The sequence below is a fragment of the Lissotriton helveticus genome, chromosome 3_1 (genome assembly GCF_964261635.1).
Source record: "Lissotriton helveticus chromosome 3_1, aLisHel1.1, whole genome shotgun sequence".
Classification (NCBI taxonomy): Eukaryota; Metazoa; Chordata; class Amphibia; order Caudata; family Salamandridae; genus Lissotriton; species Lissotriton helveticus.
In genome coordinates this window covers 377,323,098-377,337,261 of record NC_136061.1, presented here as the reverse complement: position 1 = coordinate 377,337,261, position 14,164 = coordinate 377,323,098, and the positions used below count along the sequence as shown (strand labels likewise).

The 14,164-nt window shown below is 43.3% G+C and overlaps 1 protein-coding gene across 1 annotated transcript in view; it reads right to left on the bottom strand.

The window, feature by feature from the left end:
* The window catches only part of SPAG5 (sperm associated antigen 5), a 620,821-nt gene that overhangs the window by 152,012 nt on the left and 454,645 nt on the right, over positions 1 to 14,164 (bottom strand). Inside the window, exons 21-22 of the mRNA XM_078680111.1 lie at positions 7,875 to 8,007; positions 4,746 to 4,826 (exon numbers count right to left, since the gene is read on the bottom strand). Of these exons, the coding sequence (XP_078536237.1) occupies positions 4,746 to 4,826; positions 7,875 to 8,007 (214 nt within the window). The remainder of the gene's footprint in view (positions 1 to 4,745; positions 4,827 to 7,874; positions 8,008 to 14,164) is intronic.

Below are 14,164 nucleotides of genomic sequence, written 5' to 3'. Positions count from 1 at the left end.
GGCTGTCCATGAGAGGAATCTAGTCAGAGGTAGAGAAGAAACTCTACAAAAACATCCTGGAGATATAGACCATCAGATGAAGCCTCCGGACATTCCTTCTGAGGTTAGACAATCAAGCTGAATTATCTGGGCATACATTACAAACTCGACACTACATCTGAAGTGGCACCGATGCTATGAGTTCAGGCCATCGTCAACAAGGTGGACATTGTAGTGGGACATATCCTGGGATACCAAACCGTTCAAGCAGTCGCTCTTTTCCAGACTGCCACAAATGGAACTCTACCAGGAACAAGCAGAATACATATTTGTAAAGTGAGGTAAGTCAACCATAGACTAGTTTGCCACTCTAGAAAACAAGAATTGATGGTACTGCGGGTTCAATCAGCTAGGGTCATAGGACAATGCTCTTTCGTTGACATGGCTGAACGTCTTCACTTACACTTTTCCTCCATTTCCCGTCATTCCCCGAATATTAAAGAAAGACAATGCAGATCACGATTTCCTGATTTTTATTGCTCTGGCATAACCTCACAAGTTTTGGTACTGTGTCCTACTGAGGCTGTCCATGTACTAAACCGATCCAGTTGAAGAATCATCAGCGGCCCCTCTCCAGAAACAGAAAGATTATTCATGCTGACAAAGTTGTGGAGCATGACTGCTGATCACTGGAGTACAACCATTTGAATCTCCCTGCAATACTGCAGAGAAATCTTAGTGCAGTCATGTGTTGCATCCTCAACAAAGACTGGCAATGTTAATGGAGACAATTCATTTGGTGCAAAGAAAAAGGGCCTTAATCCAATTGCTAGGCAGCGGCATCACATGCTGGAGCTAGCCAAGAAGGGACTCAAATAATCAGTCGGGGTTTACTTCTCTGCAATGTCCAGATTTTAAAGAAGGGAACACTCTACTTCATCTTTATTTTCACAGAGAAATATAAAACAATTTGTGAAATGACTCTTTAGAGCTTTCCTCCAGTGAAATGTCTAAGTTTCATGGGAGCTAAACACTGTATTGGGCCAACTTATACTGCCTCCTTTCAGACCTATCCACAGAGCATACTTGAAATTCAGTTTGTGGAAAACCGCTCTTCTACTTGTTCTCACCTTAGCAGGGAGAGTCAGAGAATTTCAGGCATTCGCGGTAAGGGAGCCATACCGTTGCTTCACCTAAGACCAGCAGAGTTTATGGATCAACCCAAGATTCAAGCCAAAAGACCCTACAGACTTTCACTTGAAAGAACCTGTCACCCTTCATTCTTTCTTCCCCAAACCATCCACTACTGCAGAAAAAACCTTGCACTTGAAGAATGACTGCTGGTGCATACAATTCTGTATATACAAAATCAAGGAAATAAGATCTTTAGATTAATTATTTTCTCATTCGGACACCCAGCTGCCCAAACGGGACATAGCACATTGGCACTCTGCCTTCATCAGCTGTCTTAATAAAGCAAAGCGTCTGCTCCTGTACAGAGTGAAGGTGCACTGCAAAAGAAGTATAGCAACAACAGCTGCTCTCTACGAGTGTCTTTACAGAGCATTTGCTGTGCAGCCACCTGGAAAAGCAGGTATACTTTCACCAGATATTACTGCCTGGATGTGAATACAGCAGCCCACTCAGCAATGAAAACAACAGTTCTATGCAGTCTTTCAATCAGATGAGCCTGCTTCCTGCTCTATTAAAATGTTATATTGCTTGCTATTTTGATTCAAGCATGTGAATATATGAAAGATCCAATGCTGGAAAATAAATTAGTTATTTACTGGTAACTCCAGTTTTCCAGCTTTATTATGGTGATACTTCCTGTACATAAGGAAGCAATTATTTTTTTATTTTGAGAGGTTTATACAGTGCGTACATGAAAAAAAGGTATCAGAGTGCGTTACAGTATTCACAAGTTGACCACCCATAGATTGGTGGTTACAGAGACTGAGGTTACATTCAATGTTAAGTAGAAGTTACATATTTCAGAAAACATATGATGCAACAAGTGGGTTAGTGATTACATATGATTACATAGTACCTGTTGATTACAGGAGGTTCACCATTGTCAACAGTAGTTTGCATAGTTCCTCCATTTGCATGAAGTCAGAGTGTGTTGCTAGGTGGTGTGTTTCTGTCTGACTTTCAGTGGGGATTTGTAGGATCATGTAGGGGCCTGAGAGAACTCTCATTGAAGTCAGTGAGTGGAAAAGGAAATATCTCCCTACTGGTCCCAGCTATTTCTTCTAGCAGTAGTGCTTTGATAGTTCTTTTGAATTTGCCATAGATGGGTTTGTACGGATTTCAGGTAGAAGGGAGTTTCAAATTCTGGGTGCATTTCCAGTGAAGGAGAGAGGGTCTGAGCTCTGTTTCTTGAATCTGGGTGGTTCTAGTAGTAGTGTGTCTGAGCTCCTAAGAAGGCGATTCCTTCCTAACCGTGTCAGTTTTCTTGATGGTTTTTTTGAGGTTTTCTGATGAAGTCCTTTGTGTTTTATGCAGGCTGTCTTGAAAATACTTTTTGCTTCGATCGTGAGCCATTCTTGCCCAGAGAGAGTGGGGGCGATGTGGTCAGAGCGTCATTTACCTGAGTAGTCTTGCTGCTGAATTAAGGTGAGTTTTCAGTGTAACAGTCACATTTCAATAGTCCAGTACAGATATCTCTACGGATTGTATCACATTTTTGAGGTCTTCCTCGCGGAAGAATGGTTTGACCTTTTTAAGGAATTTGAAGTTGTACAAGGTGTTTGTGTGAGTAGTCATGCTCAGGCTCTTGTCTACCGTGATCTCAAGCACTTTGATGCAGTCAATGACTATAGGGCTGCAGTTGTGAGCATTGAGGTGCGCGATCTATTTTCGGAACGGTAGGGAGTTGCCATCTTAAGAGAGATTAGGAGGAATTCTGTCTTATGTGGGATGAGCTTTAAGTGGTTGGTAGATAGCCAGTGTGGAGCCTCTTTTTAGGGTTTTGTTGAGTGTCACCCACTTATAGGTGATAGGCAAGAATGGCAAGTTTCTGGATCGTAGTCCTGGGCTCCATTAACTACTTGAAGATAGAGGGTGACAAGATTTGGGGACCCCTTGATTTCTATGGGATGGACTAGAGAGCAAACTTTTTATTGTGATTAGCTGCAATCTTAAGTTTAGGTTTGAAGTGAACCCCTTTAAAACTTTGCCACTAAAGCCCATGCATGATTTTTGGCTCGTTATCAAGTGTTTTGGGTTTGACCGTGTTGAATGCCCAGAGAGGACAAGGCATATGACATGGTATGAGTCAACTACATACAACATACTGAGGATGTCATCTCTGAGGATGGCTGCTTCCATACAGCAGCCCGCCCTAAGTACTGACTGTAAGTTGTCTGCTAGGTCATGGTCTTCTATGTTTTTGACAGAGTTGGAATAGTACACATTTTTCAAAAGTGTTTACCAGGAAAGGTCAAAGAAGGGTAGGTTGTTAACAGAACCAAAAGCTGTCCAGGTCGGAGTGACCTGTTCTAGATTTAAGCAGTCTGGGACTGATCCTTGGGTTAGTGAGAAATTAATTATATTGGTCTATATAGTTGTGAGGAAGTGGTGGAGTTCCTTGACTGAAGGTGAGGGGAAGAAGTGAGCTGTGTGTGTCGGTAGATTCAGGTCTGATATGACTGAGGTTTGTCTTCAAGTGATTTGAATTCCTGCCAAACTAATTTCTTCAGGAGTTGAGACAGGGGTGTGAGGTGGTTTAGTGTTTTTTGGTTCCCTGGTTAGATGTGTGGTTGATGAAGACTGTGTTGGCGGGGCAGCTGATCATGGAGAGTTCAATCTTAGCGATCTTGGCTGTGAAGAATTTTTCCTCACAGTACTACAATGTAGCTGTTGTATTTTGGATGATGTTGGAGGATGTTTGTTAGCTGATGATGTCGAAGTGTTTTTTGGGCTGTTTCCTGCTTTATCTAGCTGCAAACAGAAGGTGACTTTTGCTTTGAAGATGCACTTCTTTTTATACGGGGGTAAGGTGATAGGATGAATGGTTTCGTCTCCATCTTCTCTTGGTTAGTCTGAGCGATCACCTTTCTTTGTTCAGCTCTTTGTTAAACCAGAAGCATGATGGGTTGTTCCAGAGTCTTTTGAGTTTTAGTGGGGCACAATGGTGGAGCATGTTACATATCGTTTTGTTGTAGCGCGTAGTCAAGTCATCTCCAGAGTGTTGGTCGTTAGAAGGTTATAGACAAAGCTCATCCTTGCTGATTTTTTGTCTGTGTTTATTTGCTTAGTGTTCCTTACCCAAAGTTTAGGTTTGCAAAACCGACCTTTGTGTTTTTGATGTTCCTCATTTAGGTGAAGAGGATGGTGTAGTGGTCCGAACAATCTACTCGTTGAAGTCTACACTCAGGAAGTTAATATCGGCTAGAAGAAGGTCTAGGAGGCCACCTTCTCATGTGTTAGGAAGTTGCAATGTTCTGTAAGATTGTTTTACAGAAAGTGTTTTAGATATGCTATCACGGTCTTTCACTGTTTTACACAGTTTTGCACCAACCATTTTTTGTGGGCAAGGGGTTTGGGGGACAGTACAGGAGCTATCCTACCCAGTTATAAACTCGTTTTTTACAAACCAGAGTGAGCTCTGAAATTGGCTATCAGCCAAGCTTTTAATGTCTAAACAATGACTACCCATAGTTTATACATCAGTCATGAGCAGAGTCCGTTTCCTATCTCCCACACATACTGCCCCCCCCCCCCACACACAACTACAGATTCATGGAACCCCAGGTCCATACCTCAACTTCTTTCCTCTCACTCAGGAGCTGCAAGACAGTCACCTCTTGCTGCTGTACCATAGCCTGCAGCTGCTTCACATTCTGAAAGCACAAAAATATTTTAATTAAATTCAGAAATACTCACTGATGAACCACCCCCTCAGATGTGCTGCATTTTGATTTAAGACACTAAAATGATTTAATAGAGAAAGCTTATAACAATAATCATGTACCAGGGAATAATCAACAGAGCACTTGGTTTAAAAAGAAATGGTAGCAAAGATTCCTTCTGTTTTGTTCTTCAAAACTGAAAAGACTGAGATGAAAGGGAGGCGAGACTCTTCTAAAGTCAAAGCAAAATAACACAGCCAGAAGGGTGCACAAAAGGATCTGTAAGAAAGCTTCACAGCTGTCAGAAAAAATCCATGTACGCTGGACATTCATATCCCTGGATCAATTAAACAAAAAGATCCACACTCAATTAAAGATCCCACACACGAGGCATCAGTGCCCAGCCATGGACACAACAATGCCAATCTTGGAATGCATGTTCAGTAACACCTGAAAAAAATGGAGCATAAAAGAAATGGAAGAGAACAGGACAAGTTGTAACAAACGTAGGTGCAGCACAACATCGCAGAGTCTTTAGACTCTTTGGAAGATAATTTCACTGTAGGGTTCAGTTCAGTTCAGCTTTATTCGGATACAATAGTACCCATAAAAGCACAAAAAACACAAATTCATCACAATAATCAATACAAAGATTAAAATTCATTATACAAATATACAAAGTGCCTTGTGCAAAAATGAGTGTCATGTTGATATATACAGTTATAAAAACAGTTCACAAATTATGTCATACAGAATCAGGGGTCCATCATAGATCGCTGTGCCCTTATTGCGGTTTTGAGAAAAGTGCAAGTACGGAAAATTAAATCAGCATTGTCTAAGTCCAATATTGATTGGTACGCTGCCTCCAGGGCAATTGGTCTTCTTTTGTTAAAATATGGATATAAAAACTGCTTAGAGTATTTAATATAATATTTACAGGAAAATATAAAGTGCATGATAGTTTGCTCATTCCTCCCGTCACAAGAACACAAGTTAAAATTATGATTTTGACTATAACCAAGTGGAAAACAAAGTCCGAATCGTATTATGCCAGCTCTTAGTCGAAACAAAAGGCTTGTTTCCCAACGGCTCATCGGTAGAGTCAAATACATGCGAAGCGGATGATAGTACTGTTCGATAGCCATGTAGTTGCTCACAGTTGATTTCCTAGACTCTATCACCTCCCGGTCGTTATTATATAGGGAGTACAAAGCAATCTGCAGGTCCTTTTTTACAACTGAGGCTGCTAATGTGAGGTCCCGGAAAACATTTTCTCTATTTATACTGCGCAAACTACTCAGCACACCGCTTAGCCATGGTATTTCGAAACCCTTGTCACAAAGTAAGCAATCCTTGATGATCAGCTGTGTCACTGTAGATTTCTTTCAAAGCCAGGACCCCCATCCTCCCCACTCACCCCCTTTGGAGTAATTGCATGTTTTACAAAAACTTAAATCAGTCTCTTTTCCTACGGTGTCCATGAAGTGATTTTGTATTGTTTTGACTTCAGGAATGCCATCTACCTTGGCACGTTCACGTGACTGACCTTGCGTTTTCAGATTATTCAAAACAGAGTTGCCAGACTAAACAAGAAAATGTTGTTTCGCCTTTCTTGTAAAAACTCCACTGGCTCTCCATTCATAAAAGAAGTATGTTTAAAGGTCTGCTTCTGCCACAAAGTTCTTTACGCTTACCGACAGACTTGCATTCAGTACTACTTGGATTTCCTTTGCCCTCTTCAGTGCTCTTCCTAGGCTATTTCCTTGTATACAAAAAACATGTTTAAAACATTTTTTTAAAAATATTTGAAATGTTATTATGTTTTATGGATACTTAAATAATGATAAAAGAACTAATTCTGACTATAACATTTTCTGTAAACAGCGTAGTGACTACATAACTATACAGCCTGGTGGGGATATCATCTGAAAACCAAGGGGAGAAGTGTTTTCTTTGAAATAAAAAGCTGTTGCCTTTTGTTTAGAAGGGGTTGCTATTTTTCATTCTAAATTAGAGCACGCCATTGACCATGCCCGTAGTCCTTGGACGGAACCATCAGAAGTTTCCCTTTTCTCTAGATGCATTACTTTTAAGGTATACCCTTCATTATCTGGATTCTTCAGAAGCATAAAACCCAAAGAGAGAAGAAGCTACAAAAGGATAGATCCAAGGCATTTCCCACGCACAATGTGTGTGAATGACATTGTTTCTGCAGTGTTTAACTAATGTCACTGCCGCATAGCAAACTAGCAACTGATGTACCAGTGTCACGTAAGAAAAAAAAAGCATCAGAATTTGGCACTGAATTTTTTCAAAGTATTTCTAACTAAGTGACCGGCTAGAAAATGGGTCAGTAATATTAACAGAGTAAGTTCTCCTCCATTGTATTGTTTGATAGGCAACAGTGGAATATCTCTGCACACATGCAGAATACCCAGAGCACCATTTGCAGTAGTTTTTAAATAAGCAAAATGTAGTCAAATAAAGATAGCATGCATATATGTAGGTAACATTTTTATTAATACATTTTTGGTCTCTTTTTTAGCTGATCTAGGTATGAAAGACCTCTTGTGGCCTATCGCAAAAACTTGCTGTGGGCTTAGAGCCTGCCCACTGCTTCCATTAGATGGCTATACTGTCATGAATTTCCATTCTTCTTATTCAATGTTTCCTTATTCTTCTTTTCTCCATCACTTCACTACAGCATAGGATATTTACCATCCTTTTGATTGCTTGACATATCCTTCGGCTTCTCTAATTTAGGGAACTTTTTTCTTTTTCGCTACACACTCCATGAGAGGGCATGTGTTTTAAGGCTCTCACCCCTTGTCATCAGTGTCCTGGCAACCAAATCCCAGCATCCACTGCCCAGACACTCCATGTTGCTCCCTCCTCCTCCTGCTTGCTCTCTCCCTTGTGTGCTGCGTTTCAAGTCTCTCACCCCTAATCCGCAATGTTCTCCTCTTCCACTTCTCCCTTGCTTTTCTTACATTTTTGTTATTATTTACTGATCCACGTGGAATCCACCATCTCACTCACCTGCTGCCGGATACTGAGCGCCTCACCCAGGTGTTGATTCTGCATTTTTAAGGACTCTATCTCCTCCTTGAGGTCCTCCACCTCCGATGTGTGTCGCAAGGTTAGACTTTGCAGCTCTGACTTTTGATCAGCACTGTGGAGAGAAATCAAAAAGCGGATGAGAGGTTGCATTGATGGGTTATAATGCAGCTAAAATTTGAGTTTGCTCCATGTAGATAAACATTCATCCAGATCTTTCTTTATTAACTATGATCCTGTATGTACAGAACTAACCACTTCAAAACAGTCCATCCCTAGATTGTTCCCTGTATTTTACTTAGCTACTGTCATACCAGCAAGTCTTTGTAGGGTAGGGTCCTGACCCCAGGCCATTCAACACGATGTAGAGCTGCTACTGCAGCATTATTAAGGAACATTTCCATTGCTAATACAACTCACAAGGAATGAGGTGAACAAAGTCATGGGTGTATTAAACTTTATGTTTCGTGCCTAATGTCTTTAGTTAATTCAAGGTAGAATTTCAGAACTTGGGGCCAGATGTAGGAGCCCTAATACCGGTCGGTAACGGCCGAATTCGGCCGTTACCGACCGGTATTAGGGTTTTCTGATGTAGGGGGCCTATATTTTACCGATTCTGTAAATTTACCAAATCGGTAAATTTACAGAATCGGTAAAATACCGAATCAGTATATTTACCGATTCGGTAAATCCATATGTAGATGACACTCCTAAGAGTGCCACAGGCCCTTAAGAGTCGGTATTTTACCACCCAATCCTATTGGGTGGTAAAATACCGAATTCAGGTGTGCATGCACACCTGTGCAATGTGACACTCAGACATGCCCTTAGGGCATGTATGTGTGCCACATGTCACACAAGCTAGTACTTGGGGTGCTAGAGGGTGTCAAAGTTACACCCCCTGCACCCTTGCAGGATTCGGTATTTACCGAATCGGTAAATACCGATTCGGTATTGCCCGTTGATTCCTATGGGCTTCAAGGCCCATAGGAATCAATCAATGGGCAATACCGATTCGGTATTTACCGAATCGGTAAATACCGAATGTTACAGATTCTGTAATTAAAAAAAAAAATGTACCTACATCTCCCTCCTTCTAATTTACCGATTCATAAATACCGAATCGGTAAAATTCTGTATTTATGAGTCAGTAAATTAGAGTTACCTACATCTAGCCCTTAATGTCCAGCAAATGTAAAATCTTTTCTGCTGGAAAAGAGGGGTTCTGAAATATCGGGTAAAATACTGGGTTAATGGGAAAATCAGACATCACAATTGGGAGGACGCCAGGATGAGTTCTCATCACAATTTTGTCCTTGTACAAAACCATATATGGTTCTTTACTATATACGTTTGGATTTCACTAATTGTACTGGTGGAAGTTATACCAGATAGGATTTCTTTTAGGAAATACGTTGGCATATAAATAGGCTAAATCGGAGGGCACTTTAAAGTAAAACAAGCATTTGCAATGCAATAGGTCTCGCATTAGGAAAGTTTGAGCTATTGGTATTGAAAATGACAAATTTTTTATTCATGTGTTGGTTTTAAAAGTAGCGCAATTAATAGCTTTGTCATTTACAATGCCAATAGTTATAATTTTTGCAAACGTGACACCTATAGCATTTGTAATGCAATATGTGTTGTATTTATGTGACTTACATGTATTGATATTACAAATATCAATGGCTTTTAATTTTTGTATTAATTAATACCTAAATAAAAGTTATTGTAATTTATAATGGCAATAGCTTAAACTTTTGTAAATAACTTATGAAGATTATGTTCAGTGTATTTTATTGTGACGAAAATCCAAGAACAGAAGTGAAATATTAACATATTTTTGTGACATTTGTAATAAAGAACAAGTTAATTACTTTCGGTAACGCTTTTTCTGGTAGATACAGTATCTGCCTGTGGATTCCTCACCTTGTGAATATCCCCCTTGAGTCAGCAACATTCGGAAATTCTTTTCGTAGCTACGCGCCGACGTGGACTTGGACATCATAGAGACACGGCCTCGCTCGCGACTCCGCTGACGTCACCGACGCCCATAATAGGCCCACGCCGGCGTGATGACATCAGTTACGCCCTTTTTTCCGTGCCTTCGAGGCACACGGACGGACCAATGACAGTATATATATATACATAGTATACACAGTACACAATAGTCAAGGTAACACACACACAGTGTGAAGCAAATGTAAGAAAACATTTGAAATAACACATTAACCTTGATCATAAAACAAATACAATACAGTTACTCTGGTATAGAAGAGTGGACAACGGGGAGGCGGGTGGGTCAGTGAGGAATCCACAGGTAGATACTGTATCTACCAGAAAAAGCGTTACCGAAGGTAAGTAACTTGTTCTTCTGATAGATACATCTGCTAGTGGATTCCTCACCTTGTGAATAGATTCCCACAGCAGTCCCCACTCCCGGAGGAGGGAGTCCACTCTTCTATACCAGAAAATCCTGGAGGACAGAACGCGCAAAGTGGCCGTCCCTTCTCACCTCGGTATCCAAGCAGTAATGCTTCGCGAAAGTGTGGAGGGAGGACCAAGTTGCGGCCCTACAAATATCCTCTACAGGAACACCTCTAGACAAAGGTGAGGTTGACGACTTAGCTCTTGTAGAATTAGCCCTTATACCCTCTGGAGGTTCCTTACCGGCCTAAGAGTAGCAGATCTTTATACAAAGGATGATCCATCTTGAAAGAGTTCTTTTATGAACCGCTCTTCCTTTTTTGCAGCCAGCAAACCCAATGAAGAGCTGGTAATCCACACGACAGTCTTTAGTTCTGTCCAGGTAAAAGCTCACCGCCTTCCTAGGGTCCAGACAGTGTAACCTCTCCTCCTCCTTGGAAGGGTGTGGTGGAGGATAAAAGGTAGGGAGGGTAATGGATTGTCCTAGGTGGAAGGGAGTCACCACATTAGGGTGAAAAGCAGCCCTGGTCCGAAGAACCATTCGTTCAGCATGAATGCTCTAGAATGGGGGCTTGGAACTAAGAGATTGAAGCTCACTTACCCTCCTTGCCAAGGTAATTGCAACCAGGAAGATTGTCTTAAAAGTCAAAACCCTCACAGGACACTTGTGTAAGGGCTCAAAAGGAGCACCCATCAAGTATGTTAAGACAAGATTTAAGTCCCATTGAGGCACAATAAAGAGAGTAGGAGGGAATTTATTAGTGAGACCCTTCAAAAATCTCAAAACTACAGGAGATTTGAAAAGAGACGGCTGGTCCGGAAAACATAGAAATGCCGACTATGCCGAGAGATAACCCTTGACTGTGGCAACAGCAAGCCCTTGCTGTGCCAAAGAGAGAGCAAACTGGAGAATATCAGATAAATGGGCGTTCAAAGGGTCTACAGATTTCTCTCCACACCAGGTGACAAATCTAGACCATCTGTATGAATAAATGGACTTAGTGGAATCCCGTCTAGCTGAAAGAATGACATCCACCACATCGTGTGGGAGAGAAAAGGAGTTCAGGTTGCCCGTTCAATCTCCAAGCATGAAGGTGTAATGTCTGGAGGTGGAGGTGTAGAACCTGCCCCTCCATCTGAGAGAGGAGGTCTGCCCTGAGAGGGAGACGGAGCGGCGGGTGAGAGGAGAGGTGGAGAAGATCTGTGTACCACATCCTTCTAGGCCAATCCGGGGCGACCAATATGACTTGGGCCCGGTCTTGGCGAATCTTCCTCAGAACCTGAGGAATCAAAGGTATGGGAGGAAACGCGTAAAGGAGTTGTCTTCCCCAACTCAACTGAAACGCGTCCCCCAAGGCTCCTTGCATCGGATACTGGAGACTGCAAAAAGACGGGCAGAGAGCATTCTCGTGAGTGGCGAACAGGTCCACCCGAGGAGTTCCCCACATCTGAAAGATGTCGTGAACTACCTCTGGATGGAGCCTCCACTCGTGGTCGGCCGAGAACTGCCGACAGAGTGTCCGCACGAACGTTCAGAACCCCGGCCAGATGATTTGCCATCAGGCAAATCTGATGGTCCTGAACCCAGGACCAGAGACGCAGAGCGTCCCTGCTGAGACACTGCGACCCCACTCCTCCCTGCTTGTTAATATACCACATCGCGGTCGTGTTGTCCGTCAGGACTTGGACTGACCGACCGCGAAGGGAAGGGAGGAAGGCCTTGAGCGCCAAACGTATCGCCCGCAATTCCAGAAGGTTGATATGAAGCAACCTTTCCCCTGGAGACCAAAGTCCCTTGACCTCCAGGTCCCCCAGATGAGCACCCCACCCTAGAGTGGATGCATCCGTTATTACTGTGGCCACCGGAGGAGGCAGATGAAAAGGCTTCCCCTGAGACAGGTTGCCTTCCACGCCCCACCAAGTCAGATCCGCTGCAGCTTCTCTGGAGATCCTCACTGACTCCCTGAGATCCACGTTGTGCTGATACCACTGCCTGCGGAGGCACCACTGGAGTGCCCTCATGTGCCAGCGTGCATGGTTGACGAACAGAATGCATGAAGCCATCAGACCGAGCAGGCGAAGGACCTTCAGGACTGGCACGACCGCTCCATTGTAAAATAAAGGAATCATTTCCTGAATGTCGCAAATCCTTTGAGGAGGAGGGAATGCACGACATAAGTTGTGTCCAGTACAGCACCTATGAACAGGATGTGCTGGGAGGGCACCAGGTGAGACTTGGGTACATTTATCGAAAAACCCAACCTGTACAACAACTGGGTTGCCTCTTGCAGATGATGGAGCACTCTCTCTGATGACTCTGCTTTGATCAGCCAGTCGTCCAAATAGGGGAATACTGGAATCCCCGACCTTCGGAGATGAGCTGCCACCACCGCCATCACCTTGGTAAAGACTCGAGGCGCAGTAGTAATTCCAAAAGGAAGGACCCCAAACTGATAGTGTTGCGACCCCACCGTAAAACGGAGATACTTCCTGTGCGACTTCAGGATTGGGATGTGAAAATACGCATCCTGCAAGTCGAGCGACACCATCCAGTCTTCTTCCAGCAGCGCTTGAAGAACCTGAGCAAGGGTGAGCATCTTGAATTTCTCTTGTTTCAGATAGAGATTCAAGATCCGGAGATCCAGGATTGGACGAAGTCTGCCATCCTTCTTGGGAATCAGGAAATACCGGGAGTAGCATCCCTGACCCCTTTCCTGCTCTGGGACCACCTCTATCGCACCCTTTCTTAATAGAATCTGCACTTCCTCCTGTAGAATCAACAGATGTTCCTCCGTGGAAAAACCTTGGCAAGGAGGGCAATTGGGAGGCAATTCCCGAAAGGGAAGGGCATACCCATTTTCTACGAGATTGAGAACCCAAAGATCCGATGTAACTGATTCCCAATCCCGTAGAAAGTGGGTAAGCCGACCCCCCACCGGACCCGCATGATCCTGAATGGCAGATCTAGGGCTGCTTTTCTGTGGCTGGGGTGTTGGAGGAGGTGGAGGAGGAAGAGGCCTGACGTCCACGAGGACGAGCCCTTTGCTTTCCCCTGTAAGACCTGTACAAGGGATTCTGCTGCTGCTGTTGTTGTTGCTGCTGCGCTTGTCGATAATTGCGAAATTACCTCTGATCTGGAGACCTAAAGATTTGGCAGTAGCTCTACTGTCCTTAAACCTCTCTAAGGCAGTATCGGCCTTTTTGCCAAAGAGACCAACACCATCGAATGGCAGATCCAATAAAGCCGCTTGGACATCTGCGGAAAAGTCTGATAATTTTAGCCAAGCCGATCTTCTCGTGGCAACCGCAGTGCCCATGATGCGAGCCACAGAATCAGCAGTGTCCAATCCGCTTTGTATTACCTGACGTGCCGCTGCTTGATCGTCAGACAAAACTTCCTCAAAATCACTCCTACTTCCATCAGGGATCTTAGGAGCCAAAGAACGCATTGAATCCATAAGTGCGTGAACATATCTCCCCTGAGACAAGTGGCATTAGTGGACTTCAATGCCATACTTGCAGAGGAGAAAGTCTTTTTGGCCACCTGATCCTGTTTCTTGGCCTCCTTATCCCCAGGCACTTGGGGGAAACGCACTCAAAGACTTCTTTGAACATGCTGCCTGAATGACCAGGCTCTCAGAAGAAGGATGAGATTTTAAAAAGGCAGGGTCTTCTGGTGCAACCCTGTATCGTCTTGCCACACTTTTGGAAACAGCCGGAGCAGTTAGAGGCTTTTTCCACACCTCCATAATAGGCTCTGTTAAAGCCTCATTAAACGGAAGCAACTGTTCCACCACCGAATTAGGCGAGTGTAGGACCTCAGTTAAAAGATTAGACTTAGATTC